The 26,402-nt window shown below is 40.3% G+C and overlaps 1 protein-coding gene across 2 annotated transcripts in view; it reads left to right on the top strand.

The window, feature by feature from the left end:
* Nucleotides 1-26,402, top strand: part of LOC137286325 (cation-independent mannose-6-phosphate receptor-like) — a 62,282-nt gene that overhangs the window by 29,249 nt on the left and 6,631 nt on the right. The window contains exons 18-41 of one of the 2 annotated variants that reach the window (XM_067818114.1): nt 31-330; nt 530-717; nt 1,589-1,669; nt 7,145-7,364; nt 8,560-8,928; nt 9,418-9,484; nt 9,863-10,016; nt 11,213-11,351; nt 11,755-11,880; nt 12,801-13,060; nt 13,214-13,438; nt 14,931-15,080; nt 15,804-15,974; nt 16,891-17,101; nt 17,480-17,559; nt 18,072-18,229; nt 18,723-18,865; nt 19,610-19,754; nt 20,030-20,098; nt 21,617-21,709; nt 22,341-22,522; nt 22,991-23,109; nt 24,496-24,581; nt 24,920-25,087. In XM_067818114.1, coding sequence (XP_067674215.1) covers nt 31-330; nt 530-717; nt 1,589-1,669; nt 7,145-7,364; nt 8,560-8,928; nt 9,418-9,484; nt 9,863-10,016; nt 11,213-11,351; nt 11,755-11,880; nt 12,801-13,060; nt 13,214-13,438; nt 14,931-15,080; nt 15,804-15,974; nt 16,891-17,101; nt 17,480-17,559; nt 18,072-18,229; nt 18,723-18,865; nt 19,610-19,754; nt 20,030-20,098; nt 21,617-21,709; nt 22,341-22,522; nt 22,991-23,109; nt 24,496-24,581; nt 24,920-25,087 — 3,904 coding nt within the window. Of the gene's footprint in view, nt 1-30; nt 331-529; nt 718-1,588; nt 1,670-7,144; nt 7,365-8,559; nt 8,929-9,417; nt 9,485-9,862; nt 10,017-11,212; nt 11,352-11,754; nt 11,881-12,800; nt 13,061-13,213; nt 13,439-14,930; nt 15,081-15,803; nt 15,975-16,890; nt 17,107-17,479; nt 17,560-18,071; nt 18,230-18,722; nt 18,866-19,609; nt 19,755-20,029; nt 20,099-21,616; nt 21,710-22,340; nt 22,523-22,990; nt 23,110-24,495; nt 24,582-24,919; nt 25,088-26,402 lie in introns of both variants that reach the window. The other variant, XM_067818115.1, reaches the window with a different exon arrangement.

Here is a 26,402-nt window from a genome sequence, read left to right as displayed (position 1 = left end):
TGTTGTAACAGTGGAATTCTTTGTCTCCAGAACAACAAGTGCAGGTGAAGATTTCCTTCGTCTGTCGAAGAGATGCCAGTGATAAGCCGACATTTGTCCGCCAAGAAGACAACACATATTATTTCAAGTTTGAGACAGCTCTGGCCTGTCCCCCACAGCCTGTTGACTGCTTGGCCATAGATGAACATGGAAACGAGTATGACCTCACTGCCTTAGCCAAGACCACCTCCAACTGGGTTGTGAGTGACACGAGGGCAGGATACTCCAAACTGAAGTACTACCTCAATGTGTGCCGCCCCATGACTCCTATAGCAGGCTCCTCTTGTCCTGGTAAGTTGATGATATATTCAGTCATATATTCAGACTTGCTCACTGACAGATAACCACTCTCATTCTTTAAACATATTCACCCACTCTCATACTCTCACATACTCACTCTTTCAGATTACTGTATAAGAATCTTGTTTCTTAAGTTGGTTTCTCAGTGCAGGTCCTCATTCATCCTGTTCCTCCTCTGTGTTTGTTGCAGGTGGACCCATTGGAGGCTGTCAGACCGGGGACAGAGCTTTCAGTCTGGGCTACGTCCAGTCCAAACCTGTTGTCACAGAGGACGGCTCCCTTGTACTGGAGTACCGTGGAGGGACATTGTGTCACAAGGGCACAGACAGGGAGTCCCATCGCAGCACTAGGATCAACTTCATCTGCTCACGTGCAGAGGTAACACTACCTATTAATATATCAATTCCAGAGTTCATTGATTGTCGTAGAGGTGACTTTGTGGAGGAAGCAGTCAAACTTGCTGACTTTGTTGCACACCTGGTTGAAATGTTTTCAACAACAGAAACACCGACTTACTGTTTTACAACATTCCTTACTTCTTGTTTTCTGAACTGTTTGCTGACGGTAGTTTAAGTTGCACTGAGATCAAGAATGGTCTCAATATGCTTTCAAGTTCAACAGCCTCTCTATCTGAGGGCTTGCATTTCGACAAACTATCATTAACCAAGTATGGGTTTACTGAGATGTGAGCCATAGTTATGGAGGACATTTGTGCGTGAACATCTTTGGATTTGTCCTGTCCTGCCTCCTATTCCACAAAGCCATCTTAACAGTACAGTAATCATTACGTAAAAGTACCGGTGTTGCTGTCACTTCGAGATCTCTTTCTGAAAAGGGTCTCTGCCTTGAAACTGCTCTGAGATTGCCTTGAATAAGTGAAACCTAATTTGAAATTTTAGCCAACCATTTTTATTTGATTTTGAACAGATGTGCTCCTATCGTTTATTTTGCCGTTGTTATTTGTTATTTGTGACTGTAATCATTGTAGGATGATACTGTATTTTTGACAGAAACTGAACTCAAATGATTTGTTATCATGGTTACTGTTATTTGTGACAGTCATCTTTGTAGGATGATACTATATTTATGACAGAAACTGAGCTCAAATGATGTGTTACCATGTTTACTGTTATTTGTGACAATCATCGTACCTCAGTTATTATGTAATAGAGGGAGAAACTGCACTGATATTGTATGAGAAATTATCTGTTACCATGGTTACTATAATTCCTGAATTTCATCATTCCAGAGTGATCCTGTTTTCATGGGAGAAACAGAGACCTGTGAATATTTGTTTGAATGGAACACACCCAGTGCCTGTCCACAGCATGTGAGTATCAAGCATGATTTATGAAGAAAACATCAGTGAAAATTACTTCTGATCTAAACACTGTTTGGAAATGAGAGGTGTCCTTGAGACTTGTTCCTAATGTTTATCAAACTTGAAATCTCAGTCATTCTGTAAGTGAATAATATGAAAGAATTTATTTTGCGCCATAAGCCAGCATTTGTGGGTGGACACTGGTGCTAAATAAATATCCCCATTATTATTCATTATTATTTTGAACACTGCTTGGTATTGTTTTAGCTTACTGAGGTGCAAAAGCTCTACAAACTCACAAGGGTTCTTGGCTCATTTCGATGACTGAGATGAGGCCACTAGAGCGGAGGGGGATATTACCGATGGGCTAAGGGAAAATCCAAATGTAACTGAAATTGTGGTGTGTTTTCACGTCTGCTTCTCTCAGATTTGTTTCTAGTCAACCCCTAAACAGTTAGGTTCCAGCTGTGCATGTATTAGCAGAGACCATATAATAGAGGGACGGCCCTCTCCAACAGTTCATCATTAAACATCAGCGCTACGGTCTGGCATGTAACTGATACACATCGACACCCTGCTGCTAACTTCCGGTTACCGGAACACATGCGCAGACATTCGCAAACGAACACTCTGGTAACCACATAAACAATATTGCGTAATATCTGGACCGAGAGTTAGCTGGATTTCACCGGTTGCGACTGACAGTCAAAGATTACATGAACAGCTCCAATAAACTGATTACAATAATCGTAATCTCTATCTTGTCTCTCACAAGATGTCACAAGAATTTTCAACTGTCCCACATGTCAACTGACACAATCGCTGAAAATGTGTATCGTTCACAAAATCCGTGCTGTTTTAGGCCAGTCACGTAACAGTACTGTTGTCAATATCCCCGATGTTCGCTGAACTTCATCACATACCCTCTAGATTTTGTTTTAAGTATCCGTTGCCACTGGTTGGTGGTTCACTAAATGACGCTATTAGTCTCTGATTTTGATTTCATATTAATTTGCGTAACTTTATGAAGCTGACAGTCCCAACGAAACACGATTTCACGTTATCCACGAACGTTACAGTAATGTTTGTTTGAATGCCAGTTTGGGGCTGACAGTGATAACGCTTTCGGAGCCGTACGGAGACATACGCACATTATAATATGGTTTTTTTGCAAAGGAAAGCTACTCAGAACTACTAAAGCCACAAGGACCATTTTCACAAACGTCAATGTACAACATTACATACAGTAACCGCGCATAGTTGATTTTGTGACCATTTGACCGTTTCTTTCACAGTAGATTGAGAGGGAATGAAGCAATGACTTGAGAACTTGAACTTGTCATGATATAAAGGTCGTGAGGCATCCCCCCAAACACACCACCCAATGAAATTAATTATTTTCATAGGGTTCATAACTTTAATTTTATCATGACACTTACCATGAAAACTTTGTCACATACCTTTCCGAAAATACCAGAATTGCAACTGACAGGGACTGTGCAGGTGTGATTGTGATGTTATGTTATATGTTTTATAAAAGAACAATAAATGTATATGTATTGCTAAATACAACTATTTAGATAATATTCTTTCATTAAAAACAAATATGAATGTCAACTGTTTGAAATTGAGACTAACACTAAAGAATATACTAATTTTTTAAAATATTAAAACATGATATTGTAAATGAAAAATATCAAATCTGTACACAACTTCGTCCACGGATATCTTTAAGAGAATAACCATCAAACCACAGTTTCAAACCTGATGAAAAACACAGTTCAAAGGTCTTGCGTCTTGCAAGTGATGGATGCCTGAAAGATAGTGTATTTGCAACCCTATGATGGATGCATCACAGTCAGGTTCAATACTTGGTCATGATCTGATTCAAACTGTAAAAGCCCTTAGTAGAGATTCCCATGTCGCAAACGATTTTATAGTTGAAGACAAAACCAAGTTATCTGGACAGTCATCTGGATGCCTGAAAGATAGTGTATTTGCAACCCTATGATGGATGCATCACAGTCAGGTTCAATACTTGGTCATGATCTGATTCAAACTGTAAAAGCCCTTAGTAGAGATTCCCATGTCGCAAACGATTTTATAGTTGAAGACAAAACCAAGTTATCTGGACAGTCATCTGGATGCCTGAAAGATAGTGTATTTGCAACCCTATGATGGATGCATCACAGTCAGGTTCAATACTTGGTCATGATCTGATTCAAACTGTAAAAGCCCTTAGTAGAGATTCCCATGTCGCAAACGATTTTATAGTTGAAGACAAAACCAAGTTATCTGGACAGTCATCTGGATGCCTGAAAGATAGTGTATTTGCAACCCTATGATGGATGCATCACAGTCAGGTTCAATACTTGGTCATGATCTGATTCAAACTGTAAAAGCCCTTAGTAGAGATTCCCATGTCGCAAACGATTTTATAGTTGAAGACAAAACCAAGTTATCGGGACAGTCAATTTCTTTATTTCATAGTTATTGTGACAATACAGTTACACTATGTGTTCAATGGGTTTTGCCATTGAAGCTCATTATCAAGCACTCGAGAGGTACTTGGGATCATATATCATCAGATGTGCATACAGGGAGATTTTATTTAGAGTATGCACACCTGTATAGAAAAAGTCAGCAGGGATCACAGACTTATTCACATCTTCACCCAGTTTTTGCTAAACCGCAAAATTAATGGCAGAACAGCCATCATAATCTGTCTGTTCCTGCTGGCATGGGGTGTCTGTGCGTTCATCAGTGAGGTCAATGAAGAATGACTTCCACTGTTTGTCCCACAGTACATCTATTGAACTGAAAAAAGGAGAGGAACAATTTTGATATTAAAGAAAAAATAACATGAATTCAGTGCTCTAAATACTTGTTGAAATTATATGATAGCTGGTTGTCAATGCTCTTTCAAACAAGATCTGTTTACTTACTCTCAAGATGGGAATATTGCACTTAATTAACACTGTATCTTTCCTTACATAAGAAAAGAAGCAAAATTAATTCTTGACTATGCAAACGTTTTGATATTTCAAACTTTTTTTCTGCAGATAACGGATAATACAAACACCTATAGAATAAATAAATACCAATAACTACAAATTATCAACTTTTTATCAACAATTTTTCATCCAATGAAATGATTTCTTTGGTGTGCACCCTTAGTTAACAGAGACACCATTTTGAATATTACTTCCATTATTACTTACCTGCAGTCAAGAACTGTTCATTGAACTTTCTTTTTCCTGGGCATCTACAAGACAAAATAATAAGTTTATGCTATGATTGGTGTAATGATATAAGTACAAAGTTGAATAAGGTACTTTAAATCATAATTAAACTTCATTAAGAAGAAAAATGATCAAAACAGAAAAATGTATTATTTCATGAAAAATAGGGATATTTGCTACAAGCATAATCATCACAATGAACAAAAATGGAAATATGTACAATTATTTACAATCCATAAGTGCATGAGACTTTTGAAGAATGGATTAAACATATATTCGGGTCATTTTAACAAACAGAATTAATGTTGTGTCGTCTGCTACATGGTATCTGAAGTGTGCAGTACATGATGCAAATGCAGGTTTATGTAAAAAATCATAAAAAATAAACTACCGATCATAGCCATATAAATTTAGTACCAAGCAAAAGAGGAATTCGCCGTAAATGTTCACATACTTATTTTAAAAATGCTAGTAGTAAGCTGTTATTGTGAAAGCGTGCGGAAATCAAGTGTTGTGGAGTAAATATTTCAGAAAACATTCACATTTCGTCGTATTGCAGGAGTCAAAATAAGGAATTATACGTCCTCCACAGATTTATAAATACCACTAAACCAAACTTAATCTAATCTGCTTTTATTACATCCCGGTAACTAAGGATTGGTATTGAAAATTAGTAGCTGTTATTGAAAATCAAAATCGGGACTTTCACCGATTTTGCACCGCCGCCATTGTCCTCACAGACCAAAGATCACACATGACAGCATTCATCAAATACAAAGACATGTATACGCTTTAGCACCACTAAAAACCTCAGATGCACTCTTACAAATATATGTATGTACATGAGAATAAATGAGAAAAACTAAATCTTACCTTTGTTATGAAAATACGCAAAATCTATGACTGAGGTGAACACACGTTCCTCTAAGCTTCCGGATAGGCTGCGCAGTACAAGCCATAGCGCGGATGGTTTCGCGCATTGGCTTGAGGGCCGTCCCTCTATTATATGGTCTCTGGTATTAGTAAAAAAGTCTTGAAACGCTGATGGGAACCCAGAAGTGAGGCGTTGACCAATGAAGGTCGGGTCTACCGATCATATTTGTCGTCTATTACCGATAACCAGCTGATAACGTAAATTAAAGTTATAAATATTAGTAAACAACAGCAGTTTGCCCTAGGTAGCCAAAGTGTTGCCCCAGTGGTGATCATGTGACTCTGGTGGTCATGTGACCAAGGAGCATTATAGTCTCTTTCGAAATTCCTCCCTGCTGCAACACTGGTGTGACGTTTGTTTTTCAAATTGCTAAATCTACATGTGCAAAGTGGACGTAGTTAGACTGTACCTGCATATTGAAATATTATGTGTCCTACAAAAATGCACTTAAGATGATGTGGTTTCGGTTATATTTAGTTACAACTATATTCGTTTGGTAAATCAATGTATGTACGAGAGCCATGCAGTAAACCCCAGGAACTATGCTTTAATTATTTTCTAGACAGTTACACAAGAATAGACTAAATCTTATTTACTTCTATTTTGATTATGGACAGAAAGAAAAAAAGAAGACAGATGAATTACAATTTCAAACATTTAACATTTTTTCATGAAATAATACAAAACAAACCAACTGACAAGCTACCTCAAGAAGCCAGGTTACTTTACGAGCAGAGTGAATTTAAAAATGCCAATTAATGTGTACATACACACGCACGCACGCACGCACACATATCAGTTAATAAACTTAGTTTATTTGCAATCATGATTGGATGTTCGGTAAATAGGTCAGTTTCAATCAATTTGTCGTGGTCTCATCGGTCAATGCTGCTCGCCTCTGTTTGGTAGAGGGCTTTACTGATACATACTATAACAGCCTTGCAAAAGGTCGGGAAGACTGCATTGTGGGACAGAAAGACATCATTGTGTCATGGGTTGGCTGATTTATAAATACTTTCTGGAAAGCCCGCTATCGTGAGAGATGATTGGCTTAGCAAGATTGTAGGTCATGATTGTTAATGTCAGTGAGAGGCGGGGTCCTCAGCTGTGTGACACATCGATTGTGGTGGATTGAATATACACACTCTTTAACAGGCGATGATTTATTCCGGAAGAGGAAGTAGCATTGTTTGTGTCGTGCATATTTAATATTTTAATTGTGTATGTGTACGTGTGTTATAATTACTTATCCTCTGTTTCCATGAACTGGGACAGGTGAGTTTAGTATCTGGTCTGCTTCTCTTACAGAAAATAACTGGCAAGGATTGCAAGGTCACTGACCCAGTGTACAACTATCAATTTGACCTTTCACATCTGCACAAAACAAGGGAGGATTACAAGGTGAAGGCCGGGGAGTACACGTACCTGCTGAACGTGTGTGGACAGCTGACGTCTGGCACAGGGGCATGTGCTGGTGTAGGGACATGTCAGACCAAAGAGTCCGATAATTCCTTCATAGTTAATGCAGGTAATGAAACACAGTCATTTTATTGTTTTAGGATATAGGTGTCCATGTTGTCTTTTTGGTTTTTGTCTGATGTTTAATGTCACACTCCTCTTTCTCTTTCAGAAGAGGTCTTCCTTGGGGTACACATTCTGCTGCTGAAAATGTGTTTCTGCACCCCAAGAAAGACTCTCTTCAAAGAATTGAAAACTCTTACAGGTTTTTCTAATCAAATATGGAACAGACGATCCTGTGTTTGACTTCATCGTCATCGATCTACTCATTTTGGATATGAAGACATGCACAACCAAGTCAGCATTCCTGTTGGTTGCCTTTTATGACAGTAATGGGTTGTTTACGATCTTCATGGGGTCTAAGTCGTCTGATGCCACTAGATGGAGTTCTGTGCATGCAAGTCCACACAGTTTGTGTTTGTAGTGTGGGAATTACCACTGTGATGGAGCTATGTGCAAGAAAATCAACTTGTGGAACAGAGCCAAAAAGATTTCCATCTTAATGCAAACAAAAAAGTTTTCCAAAATTACTACTGATTTTTGGATATCATGATTTCATGTATATTCTTTTTCCTGGTTTCAATAAATATTTCATATACAGTATCTCAATTACCTCACAAATCTGGGCTTCAACAGAAGCTCTCTTCACTGTTGACAATTGACAACTAGTTGAGACACAAACTGTATCTTCCTGCCCAAGCTTGATTCCACAGGACAGGGATCTCTTCCCTTCGATCTCTCCACTGAGTTGCTGCTGTCATCTAAACTTTTCTAGGTGTCCTTGAACTTTAGGTCATAGTCGTCATGTTGAATTGAATTGTTTATACAGAGAATGGTATTCTAGTAAGACTAGATAGTTTCTGTCCTTTGATACATTAGGAGTTATCAAATTATCCATGGCTCCATTCTCCCTGGCGGTATCATGGTGTGGGACTGACCTTTCAGTGAGTGAGTATGGACTAGCATCAAGTTTGGCAATATTCCAACAATGTTGAGGGGGTGGGTGGGAGGGTGGCAACACCTGAAATTGGTTTCACACATTGTACCCATGAGGGGAATCAAATCCAGGTCTTCTGTGTGAACAGCAGGTGTTTTAATCACGAGGCTACTGCCCCGCTTATTTGCTTTGAGGAAAATATCCTTTTCTCAAACTAACCCCTGTCTCATTAAGAATTTCATTTTAGCCTTTTTGATTTTTGTTGCAGGAAAGGCCAATAGTGACCTTATATACAATGCAGGGGAGCTTTCTCTCCGCTACACAGATGGCAAGGCAAACTGTCACCAGAAGTACAACCGTACAACTATCATCACCTTCACCTGTGATCACACTAAAGATGGGAAGAAGGGACCAAGGTATCTACGTGAAGATGGTGACTGTACCTATCAGTTTGAGTGGCCGACTAGCTACGCATGTTCACCTCACAAGGTGTCGGACTGTACAGCAACAGATCCTGATGGAAATGTTTACGATTTGTCATCTCTCACCCGACCAAATGATAACTACATTGTGGATAAATCATACAAGCAGTTGAAGTTTATACTCAATGTGTGCCAGACATTGGTTTACAAGAAAGGTATGTGTTCTGGGGGATTGAGGGTTAGAATAATTCCCAGGAATTCGTTGTTTTTTGCAGTGGGCAGCAACTCAGTGACTGGGTTCACATTTGTGAGATGGGGATTCGTAGGATGAAATAAAAATACATTTCAACCTGATTCTTGTAGGATCCTGAGTATGAATTGTGTAGGCTCGAATCTGTAACCTGGGTGATTCTCACACGCAACCAGTGGTTCACTGATAGACAGTTCTGTGACCTTGATGTAATGTTCCTGTAGTAGGTGTATAAACACTTGCCATCTTTTGTGATGCACAAGCAGAACAGTGTTTCACCTCTTTCAGTGCATAGTAAGTTACATTCAATGTTTGTGAGCATCAAACTGGAAATGTTCTCTGATAATTGCTTTTAGTCTTTAAGATGGTGGAAAAGATGCATCAACACCATCTATTTTGACATCAGTATTAGAAAATTGTGTGAATGATGAAATATTCCTATTTGTATGAACAGATCAAACGTGTCCACCCAACTCTGCAGCGTGTATGGTGAACTTAACAGAGACACAACAGGAGAAGAAGTGAGTTCTCTGTTCCCAGCTGATTTATCTCCTCACTGTTTCATGTGTTACAGAACACAAAACATTTGTCCCTTGTAAAACAACACTTTATTACAAGTAGAGAACTTTCAAGCAGAACAAACAATAGAGACCTTTAACCAACCATTTGGACATGTCTGATAGCATTCGTGCCAGTTTTACAAAATTTACAACAAGGTTCTTACTTAATGATGTTTCAGGTCATCCAGAAGGTAATGTTAATTAGCAGTAGTCCTTGTCAGGCTGGCTGTGTTGGAACCCTCTAGCTGTAATTTTTATTTTTTAGGCAGCTCTTTTACCACTTCCCTATCCATACACCTGCATAAGTAAGATTTTACTGGCCAGTCCTGCATTCATTAGGTTCCACAAGATCGGGGAGCTGACCGACAAGCCAGTGAAGTTCGACACTCTGTCCAAGACCCTCATCATCCAGTACGAGAATGGAGAGAAGTGTCCAGTAGCTAACCAGTCGGTGTCCACTATCATCATCCTTACCTGTGACCTCAATGCCTACGTGAGTACAGGGTATATTGTGAGGATATGTACATGTTCTTGTTGTTCAGTAAATGAAGTGATCTTCTCATGCTACTTCAGGAAATGCAAAAGGAAATAGTTAACCGTTAGTCCAGAGCTCAAGTCTAGTCAAATTCTGTTTTGTCTAATAAGATCAGTGCACGATAGTCAATATGATAGCTTTGAACAGTATTGAATGTGATGCCAAGAGCCAGGGATGAAACGGTTGTTGTGTTGTGGCCCAAGGCCTTAAGTTCAGCCTGGTTCGGTTTTGGATTGCATTACAGTATACTTAACCAAACTCAAAATACTATGGTTGTACTGGCACTAGTGGACTTGTTCCGGCCCAGTAGGCTATGAACTATCTTCTATCGTGTGTAAATTGTTGTTTACCTCAGATAGGTAATAATCTCATGTCAAGGTAAGAGAACAGTTGATAGTGGTACAAGGTAATCAGCTTGGATATGACTTGCTTGATTTTGTGAAATCTTTCCCAGACAAAGAGGAATGTAAAACCGACCACTTTTAAGACTAAGATCTATTTAGTTAGAGGCCATTAGGATATCTTTTTATTTTTTAGTTGCTTTGTAAAAAAACTTAACTGAACTACATTCTGCTGATGAAAGAGTAAGAATAATGTCGTGTTCCTCATATTACAGATTCTGACACCCATAAATAACCCCCTTTTTGTAGAAAATGTTATGGTGAATTGGTACATAAGGAATGTCAACATTTGTGAAGATCCGGGTTAGAATATTGATCATCAGTAACCCATGCTTGTTGTAAGAGGCATTAATGGGATCAGGTGGTGAGGCAAGCTGACTGGTTCACATGTCATCAGTTCCCAGTTGTGCAGGTCAATGTTCATGCTGTTCATCACTGGATTGTCTGGTTCATTCTCAATTATTTAAAGACCACTGCCATATAGCTGCAATATTGCTGATTATGGCTTAAAACTAAACTCACTCACTCACTCATGAGGAATTCTATTTAATTATATTGTGTTTTGAATTAATTATTTTATAATGTTAATGTTAAAGATTTGGTAGCCTGACAGTCTTGAAAGCCTATTACCAATGGTGTTAGAGTTTTGGTATAAGCAATCACTTTCAACTTCTGAATGGAGAGCAGTTTCGTGTGTGTGCCCTTCACCCCTATCTGTTGATCTCATGTTCCATGACACCTTTCTCTCTCCAGGACTCAGAGCCCTCTGATCACTTCCTTGCCAACCTGTGTCAACATCGGTTTGTGTGGAAGACACGCGCAGCATGCTCTGTGGAGGCGAGGGAAAAGAGTGCCAAGGGAGGCAACTGCACTGCCATAAACCCAGACTCTGGTCAGTCAGTATTATCTATCACTAGTAACCATGGGAACCAGTGTAGGAAATATTTGAAAACCATTTTGTTTCCTGACCATCAAGCACCGTTATAATTATCTACATTCTCAACTTCGTCTGTGCTAGTCAGTCCAACATCAGTGAATATCCTGATTCATATTGTCTTATTGGTTAAAGAGTCCACTCGTCACACAGAAGGCCTGTGTTCGATTCCCCACATGGGTACAATGCCCATTTCTCTGTGTGTTGCTGTGTTTCTGTTGTGATGTTGTTGGAATTTTGGCAAAATCAGCTCTCACTCTCTCTCTCTCTCTCTCTCTTGCATTATTTTTTGAGGTTGATTAATTCTTGAAAACCTGTGGATAATGTTGAGCTTCTGTCTGATTGGTTCTCCCTTTTTCAGGCTACACATTTGACTTGAGTGCCCTTAAGAAGTCCACAGGCTATCGTTTCGATGATGGCAACAACCACGACTTCCGCATCAATGTGTGTGCTCCAGTGACTGGTAGTGGTTGTGACAGCAATGTTGGTGAGGAGTTTTTTGTTCCTGAGATGAAAGCCACTGCATTAGCTATTGTAGACCTGTGAAGGTCCCGGGGTAGAATAGGCCTTCCGCAACCCATAAATGGCGACTCTGCTTGTCGTAAGAGGTGACTAACATGATCGGGTGGTCAGGCTTGCTGACTTGGTTGACACAGGTCATCCGTTCCCAATTGCACTGATTGATGCTCATGTTGTTGATCACTGGATTGTCTGGTCCAGACTCGAATATTTACAGACATATAGCTGGAATATTGCTGAGTGCGGCGTAAAACTAAACTCACCCACTCACCCAGTTGTTGTAGTTTGTGTTGTCTTCAGTTCAATTTCATCTTTATGGCTTTTGTCAGAGTTGCCTTTTGAGTAAAAGGTTGTCTTGTCACATTGGAGGCAAGAGTCAGCTGGCATCAGGGAATCTTCAACAGTGTATTGGTTTTTGTTTGCATACTTTGACATAGGCGTCATACCCAGGTGAACAAATATTGATCTCCATAAGGGAGGAATTAGATAGAGGATACAGTATTCACTCATCACATTGAAGACTAGGGTTCAGTTCCCAAAATGGGTACAGTGTGCAGAGTCCATTCAGAAGCAGTATAAAATTATAGTCACTCACTCACTGAACTAGATGGACTCCAATCTCCTTCTCATATGGGGCACCATAAGAGTTATGTCCCTTGGATGTAAGGATGTTCCGGCTATGGATTTGAATCCCAGATCAAAACCAGTTATGATCCTTGGCCTAGTCACACTACACCTGTTTTCATGTTTTACTTACAAATGGCATCACTTAGGCTTGGACTCCTTGACATTGCTGAGATAATACTCACTCACTCATTCATCTGCATTCATTCACATATACACTCACACGTGCACTCGCTCACTCACCGTTGTACTGGTTGAATTCAGGATCATGTCAGAAGGAACTAGTAGGAGAAAAGCGGAGCTTCAGTGCTGGTATTGCCAACAGCAACTTGCAGTTCAGAGGCGGCTTCTTGATGCTAAACTACTCTGGTGGCGCCCTCTGCCACGGCAAGTACCAGCGCTCCACCATCATCAACTTCATCTGTGGCCATGGCAAGGGCGATGGATATCCAATACTGGTGGACGAGACAGACGATTGTGTGTATCATTTCAACTGGCACACAAGCAGAGTCTGTGAAAAAGAGGTTGGTCCAACTTTGTAACAGCTTTCAATGACTTTAACAGATATGGAACTTATATTCAGATGACAAGTGATAAACTATTTTCTCTGAGTGTGCTGTGTTAGAAAGAAATTTGTTTGTAGCACTGTCATTGACCTTGCTATTTTCCACATCCAGGTAGAGTGCAGCGTGGAAACACAAGGCCCAAGTGGCAGTTACAAGGTTGACTTGTCTCCACTCATCAAGGCATCGGGACATCATGTGGCCATCGCCATGACGCCAGGAGCAAACTCTGGCACCACCTACTACATCAACATCTGCCGACCCCTTAACCCCATACAGGGAAAACTGTGCCCACCGGGCTCAGCTGCTTGTAGGGTAGAGGGAGATAAACCACCTCTGGTATGTATTTGACTTATTATCGACGTGGTCAACATATGGGTAGTTGCATGCTAATCTTGTGCTTCACAAAAGTGTTGTATCACATTGACCTGTGTCATAACGACTTGACCTGAGATTCTAGCTATTTTTAATTGGATAACTGATGATCTCTCAGTTATGTCATACTGTGACTGAACTCATTCATAACGAACACATGGATACTTTCATTCTACAACTCAAATGCATTGTGGGAATATAAGTATTGTGTACAAAGTTGTGTCGCAGTTTAATTGTCAGACAAACTGAGACATTATATCCATTGAAAAACATAAACGTGCAAAAAACGCTTACAAAAGTGATGTTAGTTGAGTGAAGCAATGGTAAACCAAAAAACGAGGTGCAACGAGTTGTTTACAGTAGAAGGTTGTACAAGGTGATGACAACTGACATGCATCATGACGATGGTTACCAAGGACAGATGAAAATGGCATGGTGGTGTCAACGCTGTGTGATGTCATGCAAAGAAGTGTTATACAGTACACAATCCTTCTGCATACTCTCTATGAAATCGATTTTGGTTTGAAACCATAAAAATATTAAAAATATGCTTTTTTGACAATTTATTGCATGTAAGATGAGGGTAGTAAATAAAATACTTCACTCAGTCTCTTCACATACAAATCATACAAAACGCATGACCTTCCCATGGTATTACACCTCGCCTTTGCTTGGTCAGATACCATAGGAAGGACACTTGTTTCGTATGATTTTTATGTAATGAGACCTTGTTAAGTATCCACTATATGATAGTGTGTATGGGTATTATCACATGTAGAATCTCCAGGTCTTCAATTTACTTTCCAATGAAGAAGGCTAACATGGATAGATTTTGTATTAAAATAATGACAAAACAGTATCATAAATGTAATTGCAAGTAAACAGGTTGTTTACCCAACATTGTAAGGTCATTGAACAAGATTTATTATGGAGTATGACATCATTAGGTTGACAGAACAAGACAGTGCTGCTGTGACATTATTTGGCAACAGAAGTGATATTGGCGTGTCCATAAGGAATCAGTGCACAGTTATCATCATCTTCTGATAGCTTGAGTTCAGTTTCATGATAATTCCATTCATTTAAGCAATAAGGGAAGATGTGATGCCTGTAGTATGTACGTAACTGCCCACATGTGTCCACTGTATGGGAGAGAGCAATAAAACTTCTGTGTCATTTATGTAACTGTGAGATAAATCCCCTGTGATACAGATGTAATTGTGCCCAAAGATATAACTCACCGTGCCCACTTGACTCCTTTCCTTTGTTATCTACAAAGACATCTTCCACAACCTAATTCATTTGACATGGTGTGGAGAACATATTATCCAAGAAATGACGTTTCTATGACCATGATGTACATTTGTCCCTTTTATGTCTCATGTATATATTTTCTGTGTGTATTGGCATGAATACATCAAGCATCCAATGGTCCTAATTCAATGTGGTGTTTCAGAGTTTGGGTCACCTGGCTAAAGGCCCATATGTGGATTCCGTGAATGGGAAGGTGACCTTGGCCTACGTGAATGGCAGCAAGTGCACGAAGGACCCCAGCAGGAACATCACGACTCATATCATCTTCACCTGTAAAGCTGGCTCGTCACAGGTGAGTTTAATTCATTCTTTTCCTACCCCAAGTAAAGTCCACCAACATAATGAAGATACAACGGTCGAGAGTCCCAGCAAGTTGGCTCCATCATTTGAAAAACATTTTATGTTTTGCACAGCAAAAACCTGTACCAAAACTGAGAACCTGAGCTTGGAGCATAGTACATGATTGCATCAAATAATGGAAACAAACTCATAGGTCTCACTTGTGAAGGTGTGACACCATTGGTCACATTGAACTAGTCTGACCAGTGGATATTGTTTAACATCTTTTGATTTTGAACTAGTCTGGCTTGGACTGCTGGAATCAACTCTGTGTGTGACATTGTTGTAACCTGTCCCAATGACATCAACAGTGTTGTAACCTGCAACACTGACATCAACTCTGTTGTAACCTGCAACACTGACATCAACACTGTTGTACTGACATCAACACTGTTGTAACCTGCTCCACTGACATCAACACTGTTGTAACCTGCAACACTGACATCAACACTGTTGTAACCTGCCCCACTGACATCAGCACTGTTGTAACCTGCAACACTGACATCAACACTGTTGTAACCTGCGACACTGACATCAACACTCTTGTAACCTGCCCCACTGACATCAACACTGTTGTAACCTGCCCCACTGACATCAGCACTGTTGTAACCTGCTCCACTGATATCAACACTGTTGTAACCTGTCCCACTGATGTTAAAACTGTTTTCACTTCCAGGGAGAGCCCAAGTTTGAGTTGGTGGCCGATGACTGCGACTACGTGTTCATGTGGTATACCAACCTAGCCTGTGAGGACAACCAGATCAGTGCGGAGACATCGTCATGCACATACAACGACCCCAGCACTGGACAGCGCTATGACATCAGTGCACTCAACACCCCAGTTCCGGTGAGATAACCACCTCTTCATACACTGTGTGCTCTCACTTAAACAACTGAATTTTAGCGGATACTTTAGTGTACGGCCTGCCTTAAAGTATCTCATGGTTTCAATGCTGATATGTACAACAGTATATTCATATGACATAGCTTCTGTATAAAAGCATATACACTTCAGTCCTTTCGGCTCAAAAGAGGAGTGACAACTTGGTGTGCTTGAGAAATGATGGTGACAGCATGGCTTGGGTTAATGAATCAATAACTTTGATTGTTATTGACTGGTGCATGTCCTTCTCAAACACCTGGCTGTGCCTTTCTCTGCACTCCTCACTCGTAACATTTTGGGAACTGTGTCAATATGTTAATGCTAATTTGTTAAACATTTTAAAAAATTTTAGGTCAAATTCTGAAGAAAGAACTCACAGAGTTGGTCTGACTTTTTTGTTATGATCGGTGTTTCATTGAGTATGTTTAGTTTTCCTTATTCTGACTCATGCTTAATGGTTTACTCTCCACTTCCTGGTGAAGGTAGTGGAACACCTGAAATCCCTTGAAGTTCCCTTCTAAAAGAAGTGGACGTAAAACCACACTCACCCAAGTATTACCTCCCTTTTCCCGTGTACATTGTCAGGTGCAATGAAGTGCATGCTTGGTTGGTTTATTGTTTTATACCACAATCAATATTCCAGTTATGTGATAGCAGACAGTAAATATAATCAAGTCTGGACCAGACAATCCAGTGATCAAAATCATAAGCATTGATCGTTGCAGTTTTGATGCGATGACATATGTCAACCAAGTGAACGAGTGTGACCTCTCGATGACATTGATCACCTCTTACAACAAACATATATTGGTATTTTAACCCAGATCTTCATTGGTTCATTTCGGCTTGATGTGATCAGTGTTGTACAATGTGTGTTCAGGTGTACCCAGCTCAAGGAGGCAGCTTCTACATTCAGCCATGCGGTGCCATCAACAAACCCCAGTACCCCGGGTGTGCGGGCTCATCCAGCTGCCATGTTGACCACAACACGGGCATGTCATACGGGGATGCCAGGAAAGGGATGTTCATGATGGAGAGTCGGGAGATCCTCAAGTTGCTGCTGACTGGAGGGAGTCAGTGTGTTGTCGGAGGTATGGTTGGAATAGCAAAACAGGGGACACAACTGTCTTTGTCGTTGTTTTATGTATTAATAAATTTATGATTTATGGATCTAACACAACTTGTTAATCAAGTAACGGTACGAGAAGGACCATGAGGCTTTTTGTCAATGATATCAAATGTACCATAAGTAAACAGTTAATTACGATGTAGGTACATAACAGGTGATACAATAGGGAGTTACATTGTGCTAAGACTATTTGTCTCATTTGTTCCTGAAATAACATGAAATTGCTTCAACTTCAGTAACATATCTTAGGTTTTCTGTTAGTGAACAGATTTAGGCTATAGCTGTGTGTTTAAAGGAGTTGATATTTGGCATCAAAATTCCTGTTCTTACTGTCATCCAGGTCAGAAAGTGCAGGCGAAGACTGAGATTCTGTTTCAGTGTGACTACAGCGCAGGCAATGGGAAACCCCAGTCCTGGCCAGTAAGTTGTCTTGCTCCATCTTCTACTTAGGTGGATGGTTTTGCACATGGCTTACTACAGAAGTCACTGTTTACCATTCGCCTTTATTGTTCCATACCATACCTGATATGTCTAGAAATACTGTGACTGACTGATGTCATCAAACACTGATGGATGTCATCGCAATATGACTGATATCATCACACAATGACTCATATCTAACAATGACTGATTATCAAACAATGACTGATATCATCCCACAATGACAGGTATTACAAGACTGATATGAAACAATGACTGTTATCGCACAATGACCAATATCATCAGTGTCTCATGTCATGTCATAATGCACATAATATAAAACATTTTATCCCTTCAAAAAACAATTAAGAGTTAAAATATGCATATACACATGGTGATCGCCATTATTTACAAATTTAAGATGCTTGCATTTTGCAAACCATCCAGATGTATTCCATGCATTACTATACTAATACGCATGATGACATTGGATGTCTGATGACGTGTTGCAGAGTGCCAAGTGTTCCGCCGTGTTTGTGTGGAAGACGAATCTGATATGCCCCCCGATCATTGAAGACTGTAGCCTGGTGCATGATGGGACAGTGTATGACTTTGGGATATTGTCACGTGACACCGGAAGCTGGAACTACACAGACAGCAAGAAAAACATGTACGTCTTGTACTAAATACAACACAGTTTAATCATAAGACTGGCTTCATCATGGATACAAACAAAACACCTACGTCTTGTATTACATAGAAAACAATATAATCCCAAAACTGACTCACGACTCTATGAGTGAGTGAATTGAGTTTTATGCCGCACTCAGCAGTATTCCAGCTATATGGCAGCAGTCTGTAAAAAATCGAGTCTGAACCAGACAATCCAGTGATCAACAACATGAGCAATGATCAGTGCAATTGGGAACAGCCTGTGTCAGCCAAGTCAGCGAGTCTGACCACCCAGTCAAATTAGTCGCCACTTATGACAAGCATAGTCGCTTTTTATGGCAAGCATGGGTTGCTGAAGACATATTCTAACCCGGGATCTTCACGGGTTCATGACTCTATGGATTTGATGGCATGATAGATATTTGGTATTACATGCTTTGAATTATTTTCATCATTTGCCTCGTCACTCACACTTACATTTTGATTTTTAGTTATTTCTTGAACATCTGCCAAGGGGTCCATGGTCAGGCTCGAGGTGAAGGTTGTCACATGGACTCGGCAGTTTGTCGCAAGACTGCAGACAAGAGGACCGACATGTTGGGAGCTGTACGGACACAGCAGCTCTACATGGATGGTAAGACAACCAAAATAAGTTAGGTGATTGTCCCTGCTTTCACTGGCCTGCTGGAAGATTAGGAGATGAAGTGTGAGGACAACTTTATGGATATACAACTTCCACAGTCTAGACTAACAGTTGTCTGACTTCGATTTATGTGAAAGTCCTAGTGGCTGAGCATGTTTGGCAGTTGGCTATATGAACTGGCGATTAAGTGCCAGAGGGTGTGGGTTCAAATCCTGGATGGGACTCAACCCAACAAAAAAGTACAAGAATCTGTACTTCACTTAAAAAGTGTAATCCAGATATAACGTATGTTATAATATTATTTGTTAGTTAACATCGTCAGTCATTTTACTTCATTAATTAACTTTGATGTATATTTCCCATGATCCCAAGGACTTTTAAGTAACATTGTGATGACCATGGCTGTAAGGAGTCTCCTAACAGATTTGCGTCCTTGTCTTGTCTGTTTCAATACCAAACACCCAACCATGTATCATGTTGCTGATATGTACCCTGAGTCATCAGATGCTGATGTTATGGATTGTATCTCATTGCATTGATCACTGGCTTGTATGGTCCAGATTCCATTATTTTCAGGCTGTTGAAATAATTCCTCAACATGGTATGCAGCTAAACATCAACCAAAGATTAGTTTCAGTGGGGATGGGTATTTCATGTCCCTATTTGATGAAGCAAAACTTCCGAGGTTACAGACCTCTGATCACTTATTTCCAAATACAATTGTCCCATCCCCAGCTGATGGCAAGACTATAGTCTTGGAGTACTCTCAGGGGGCCTCAGCCTGCTCCCACAGTCGGCGCCGCAGCAACAATCCCATGGCCAAAACCATCATCAAGTTCAAATGTGATAAGCTTGTGGGAGGCCCAAGATATATTGAAAGGTATGTAGTATTAATCAGCTAATTGCTGGCATTTTGATCATTTGTAGTATGTTTACATAATGGTGGTTGATATTACTCTGTTAAGATGCTTTTCTTCATGCGTTTAATGTAAATTATGTGTAAGTCTTCTTTAACATATATGATATAGTAGGACAGTTGTTGTTCAGCTGTGTGAGTGTCATGAAATTCCTGCTGCAGAAAAGGTTTACAGAGAAATACTGTTTAAATGTAACTGATCACTCTGCGAGTGGTGATCGTTTTTTGTATATTTTCAGTGCAAGAAATACTGAGGACTGTATCTTTGAATTTGAATGGAAAACAAGATTGGCTTGCAAGAAAGACACGTGAGTGAATATACATGAATTCCTTTCCTTACATATCTTAGTCTGCCTACTTCTGGATATATAAAGCTAATCAACCTGGAGGCCATCTTTGTGCCTGAAATCCCTGCAAAGATTCTGCACCATCTGGTATGGGCTTCTCCACCATGTATAATATGTAGGATGTCCTTTGACAGTACACCATGTGGGATGGCTTCTCTGTCACTACACCTTATCGGATAGGCTTCTCTATCACTACACCATATCGGATAGGCTTCTCTGTCAGTACACAATATGGTATGGCTTCTCTGTCAGTACACCATATCGGATGGTCTTCTCTGTCTGTCCACTATGTGGGATGTTTTTTTATGTTGGTACACCTTGTGGGATTGACTTCTCTGTCAGTACACCATGTGGGATTGGCTTTTGTCAGTACAGCCCTCACTGTCAGCTTCTTTGTCAGTACACCATGTGGGATGGGTTTCCGTCAGTACACAAACTTTGGTCAGTATGCAAGGTTTTATGGGCTTCTCAGTCAATGCACTTTGTTGGAATGGTTGCTGTGTCAGTTCGCCATGTGGGAGAGGCTTCTCTGTCGGTACACCATGTGGGATGGACTGCTGTGTCAGCACACCATGTGGGATGTGATTCTGTCAGTACACTGTGTTCGATATGATTCTGTCAGTACACTATGTGGGATGGGCTTCTTGGTCAGTACACCATGTGGGATGGATGCCTCTGTCAGTACCCCATGTGTGATGGGCTTTTTCCGGAGTATACTGTACACCACACATGCACAAATCTGAATCACTGCATGCTTCCAGATTTCGCACCGTGAGATGTGTATTTTTGTCAGATATTGGACATGAAGAACACAGAAGCAGACTTATATGTTTATTGCATTGAGGAATGAATGTTAAATGTTCAATCATTGATTGTGTTGTAAGAAATATAAGTGATCAGTAATTTAGTCGTTTGAGTTAAACTAATGACGTAATTCATAAGCCAAGGTGAGAGAATTACGTAATATAGATATAGATATATATATATGATGAGGGAACAGTGATGTCATTACCCGTCAAGAGATGGTTTTTGTTTTCATTACCATGTCAGTTTTTGATAAAAAAAACCCGCTAAAATGCAAAGAGCATTCTGTTAGAAAACCCCGCAATGGGAGGGGGATAACCATGTCCCTAAAGCTGATTGGCTGTTCGAGAAATGGAACAACCAATCAGCTTTCGCCATAAGGTGTAACCTCCCAAGGGGCTTACAGGAAAATTCTACCGTGTGTCCTCCCTCCCATATGGGTAATGATATATGTTACGTGACCAGTGATTGTGTCGCAAGTAAACAGATCATGAGCTGAAGAATTTACATGCACTTTCTGGCATAGTGCATATTTCACAGTATAGGACTAGTTATCAACCAATGTCTGTGTTGTAAGTGACCAGAGTTTTTGTTGTGAGTGACCAGTGTTTTTGTCGTAATTGACGATTGCTTTACCAGTATGCGTGAAGCTTGTGTATGACTGACTGTCCACAGATTGATGGAGGCTGTCCAGGACAATAACGGTATCATCATAGACCCCAGGTCAAGTGGCATGGTGGACATCAAGAAACTGTCAGCCACACATCGGTATGTACACACACTTACCTGTTTGTTATTGAGGATTTCTGACCAAGCTACAAGAAGATATATCTTACTTCACACGTAAATGTCGCTTTCTGATGGGTTGAGTGCTCTTCTATTATTTTCAATATGCCCTGCTCACAAGCAAGTAACATTTTCTATGTACCACACTGTCAATGATGGACTGTGGTAGTAATTATTTATCTCAAATAACACATACTTCAAACAATTCAAAATTAACATTGAGGTGTTTGGTAAGATGAATAAATTGTTCACTGGTCCATTGATGTACACATAGACAAACATTGAGGGTACATCAGCCCATGTTCCCCTCGTGACCCGTGAACAACAATGTACCACTGGTTGTAGCAGATTAACGTTTCACTACTGAATGAACCTAATGAAGCTGCACCCATTGAAAGATTTTGCTGTTCTTGTGATTGTTGCTTCGTCCTGATTGAAGCTGTCCTTTACTCAGTTGCCATTGATCATTATGCAAAAAGAAACACAAAGTCAAACAGACATGCATCTATTAATGTCAGATCAGTTCTAACCAGATGGGTAGATCTCTGGTACTAGACATGTATATTTTAACTTTAACTGTAATGTGATATCGGCGATGCCTTGTGTTCTCCAGAGACCACATAGCACATGAGATGAGCAAAGACAACTACACGTATTCCATCAGCTTGGAGGGCAAGCTGGAAGGGACTTCGACTGGGGCCTGTGCCGGGGCAGCAGTGTGTCAGAGGAAACCGCTGGACTCCAACGTCAACAACAACCTTGGCACATTCACAAGCAGGAAATACTACTTTAAAGGTCCATTTTATCTTTAATTTTAATTTTCTGTTTTTAAGACCAGTTTACCTTATAAGATGAAGGTGATAGGTTTGGGGACATTTCTTTGTATGGAAACAAAACTAATGTTGAATGAGCAATTTCTGATTTCCCCACAAACAAACACAAACACACAATAGACGATGTCAGTTGTGAGGTAGATATTATGGGGGAAAAAAGAGCAGGCTTCATATGACATTGAAATTTAGAAGATTTCATTAGCAGTCAAAATACCTCATAAAGAGGATGTAAGTTGATGTTCCACTTTCTGTTTAGTTAATCCTGATACATAAGCTCCAGCCCTTCAGAATTGTATTGTGTATACTGGTACCATATTCCATTCCTGTTCTGTTTCTATGTTAGAGCATTGATACTGATGATGGTGATGTGAAAGAAATCCATTATCTGAAAGCATGTCTGAATCAATACCAATGGTCTTGACTGTTTCAGATGATCAGCTGGAGGTTGTGTACACTTCACCAGACAAGTGTGTTGGGAGAGATGGGCACAGACTGGACAAAAATGTCTCCTCAGCTATTGTGTTTAACTGTGATATGTTAAAAAATAAGGTGAGCCCTTTGAAATTTGATTGGAAGCTATAGTATACACCATGTAACCTGTACACTGTGTGGCAGCCATTGCTGTGCAGTTAAACCCGGATATACTGCCACCATCCATCCAGACAAATTTTGGCAATATATCCAGGTGGCAATATATCCAGGGTGGTGGTATATCCAAGGTGTTTTTATATCAGGATGGTTGTGTCCCAGGGTGGTTGTCTATCCAGGGTGGCAGTATGCCCAGGGTAGCAGTATATCTAGGGTGGCAGTATATCCAGGGTGACAGTATGTCCAGGGTGACAGTATATCCAGGGTGGTGGTGTATCCAAGGTGTTAGTATATCAGGGTGGTTGTGTACCCAGGGTGGCTGTCTGTCCAGGGTGGCAGTATGCCCAGGGTAGCAGTATATCTAGGGTGGCAGTATATCCAGGGTGACAGTATGTCCAGGGTGACAGTATATCCAGGGTGGTGGTGTATCCAAGGTGTTAGTATATCAGGGTGGTTGTGTACCCAGGGTGGCTGTCTGTCCAGGTTGGCAGTATATCCAGAGTGGCATGGTATATCCAGAGAGTATGTCCATGGTAGCAGTATATCCAGGGTAGTGGTATATCCAGGGTGGCAGTGTGTCGGGGTTGGCAGTATATCCGTGGTCATATATCCAGGGTGGCTGTATATCCATATCTGGGGTGGCTGTATATCCATATCTGGGTTGGCAATATATCCAGGGTGGGAGTATATCCAGGGTGGCGGATAATCCGGGTTAGACGGTATATCCAGGGTAAAGGTATATCCAGGGAGGCGGTATGTCCAGGGTGACAGTATATCCAGGTTGGCATTGTGTCCACGGTAGCAATATATCCAATATGGGAGTCTGTCCAGGGTGGTATGTGTTTTGACAATGTGAAACCATGTCACATAATCTGCATACAGCAACTTGGCAGTGAATACACCAGTTAACTTCACTTCTGCTTAAACCAAGTTATTCTACCTTATAATCTACGTACATGAAACCATGTTCATGATTGTAGAAAAAAAAAATTATTGGAAAAATACTCTGATTTAGAAAAGAATAGGATTAACTCTCTTGCATTACTCCAACATGCAATGGATTTGCATTACATTTGCTGTTATAGACATATTTGGTATTATGTCCACTGAATTGGAATATTTGTTCTCAACAAGCTCGGCGTTGGTGGTATATTCAGTTTGAGGTTATATCCAGAGAGGTATATATTGAGAGGAAAATCATTCTGGCATTCATGTCAGTTTTTACCAGTTTGGCGGTTTATCCAGGTGTGATCATAATATGATTGTGAAAGATTCTGTCCAGTTCACCTGCTTCTGACTAAACATGTTTGAGGCACTGGTATGTAAAAGATTTTGCATTCATTTCAGAGTGAGCCTACACTGACGTACAAGTCCCGCAACTGTTTCTACCTGTTTGAATGGGACACCGACGCTGTCTGCTTCTCTGCTGTTGTGTATGTCACACTTTGGGCAACACCATCGGGTCTTACCTCTGTCAACACCAGTAGATCAGACCATATTCACACTTGTGCAACACCTTTCGTTCACACATAGGGCAACACCACTGGGTCTTATTTCTGTGAACACCAGTAGGTCACACGATATTCACACATTGTAGGACACCTTTTAGGTCACACACTGGGCAACACCATTTGGTGACCCCTTAAGGTCTTGCATGAGACAACAGCATAAAGTCACACCATTCAATCACACATTATGCAACACCATAGGTCTCATCAGGATTTGTCGTGTTTCTAAATTGAGTCACATGTCATGTCATTTTCTGTTACAGTGACATCCAGCATCCAGCTGTCTATGGTGCTGTCAATGAGGGGACTGCAAGTAATGGCGGCAAGTCAAGTGGCGTCAAACCCAAGACAGTGGGCGTCATCATCTCTGTGTTCCTGTCTGTGATAGTCATCTGCATCATCCTTATTGTCTTCCATAAACCAGAGAGGAGGTACGTCCACCCATTACACTCACAAGTCCATGTAGCATCAGTTTAATACTTCCACTTTGTTGAAAAGCTGAATTCTGGGATTACCTCGGGTCAGTTTCTATGTGCATAGGTGGTGTGTTGTCCTGTGCATAGAGCTCAAGTCACAAATCAGTCGAAGTTAAGTCATGTTGAGGGAGGACGATTCTTAAATGGGTGACAGTTTTTGGCATTTGACTCCTTAGACTTTATGAGTTGGTCAAAATTGCTTCTGTTCATGAATGTGGGTACCTGTTGGGACAAGTCATGTGACTAATAACCAGACTTGGGTTATCCAAGGTAATGTGTTATCTCAAAGGTAACAATGTGTTAGCACTTTGAGCATATTTTCTTTGTATTTGAACCTCAGCTTTCACCACAATATTGGAATCTGTTCAAAGAGACTGAGATATCCCACAAACAGTGTTCAAACTGAAATCCCAGAAAATTGGACAAATTCATATCATATTTTTGTTCCCAAAGAATGCACCTTTAATAGAGATTATAAAGTCCTGTAGAATTGAAAACTAAACTTTGTGATGTAGTCAGAACAATGTTTCACTCAAAATGAATCAGTTTTAATGTTGCTGAACTTTACAACTCACTGCTGCAAGTTTTATATAATGGCACACATTCTGTAACTATTGCAGCACATTGTCATGCAATGCTAGAGATGTTTTGGAATTTGCAAAACAAATTCTGTACGAATATAAGTAATTTCTATCTGGATGAATATGCTGTCTCCCAGTAATGCAGTAATCAGCAAGATCTTGATAGACTTGAAACCTTGGAATGGATGTACTTGAGACATCTCATAATATATGCTGAAATGATCATGGGAGAAATATTCCAACTATATGGTTGTCTTTGAATGAAGTCAAGGTATGTGTAATACATTCAAAACTCAACAGTTTCATATTGTGTGGTTAGGAAAACAGTTGGACTTTGCTGGCAGCGTTTGCAGCATTACAAACTCACACCTGCCCGACCAGCTGCGAGCCCAGTGGTCTTGGACGAATCTGACTTTGAGCATAATGACTAATGTCTTGACTAAAACAGATTTGCAAACATTAAGCAGTTTCCCTCCTCTTATTTACCTTCTTATTATTTTTCTTCATCCGGAAAATTATGGACTAGCAACTTTCCAACTGATTTGGTAACTTTTGAGAGTTACCAAACACGTCTGGCTGAAAACTGGGGGAGTTTACAACATTGGTGTTTTACAACACTGATGTTTGCAGTTCACTTCTATTACGTACATCTTAGTCCCTTGTTAACACCTCACTTCTTTTCAGAAGGC

Source organism: Haliotis asinina, chromosome 6 (genome assembly GCF_037392515.1).
Source record: "Haliotis asinina isolate JCU_RB_2024 chromosome 6, JCU_Hal_asi_v2, whole genome shotgun sequence".
Lineage (NCBI taxonomy): Eukaryota > Metazoa > Mollusca > Gastropoda > Lepetellida > Haliotidae > Haliotis > Haliotis asinina.
Note: the sequence above shows the minus strand (reverse complement) of the source record. Positions and strands in the feature narration are given on the sequence as shown.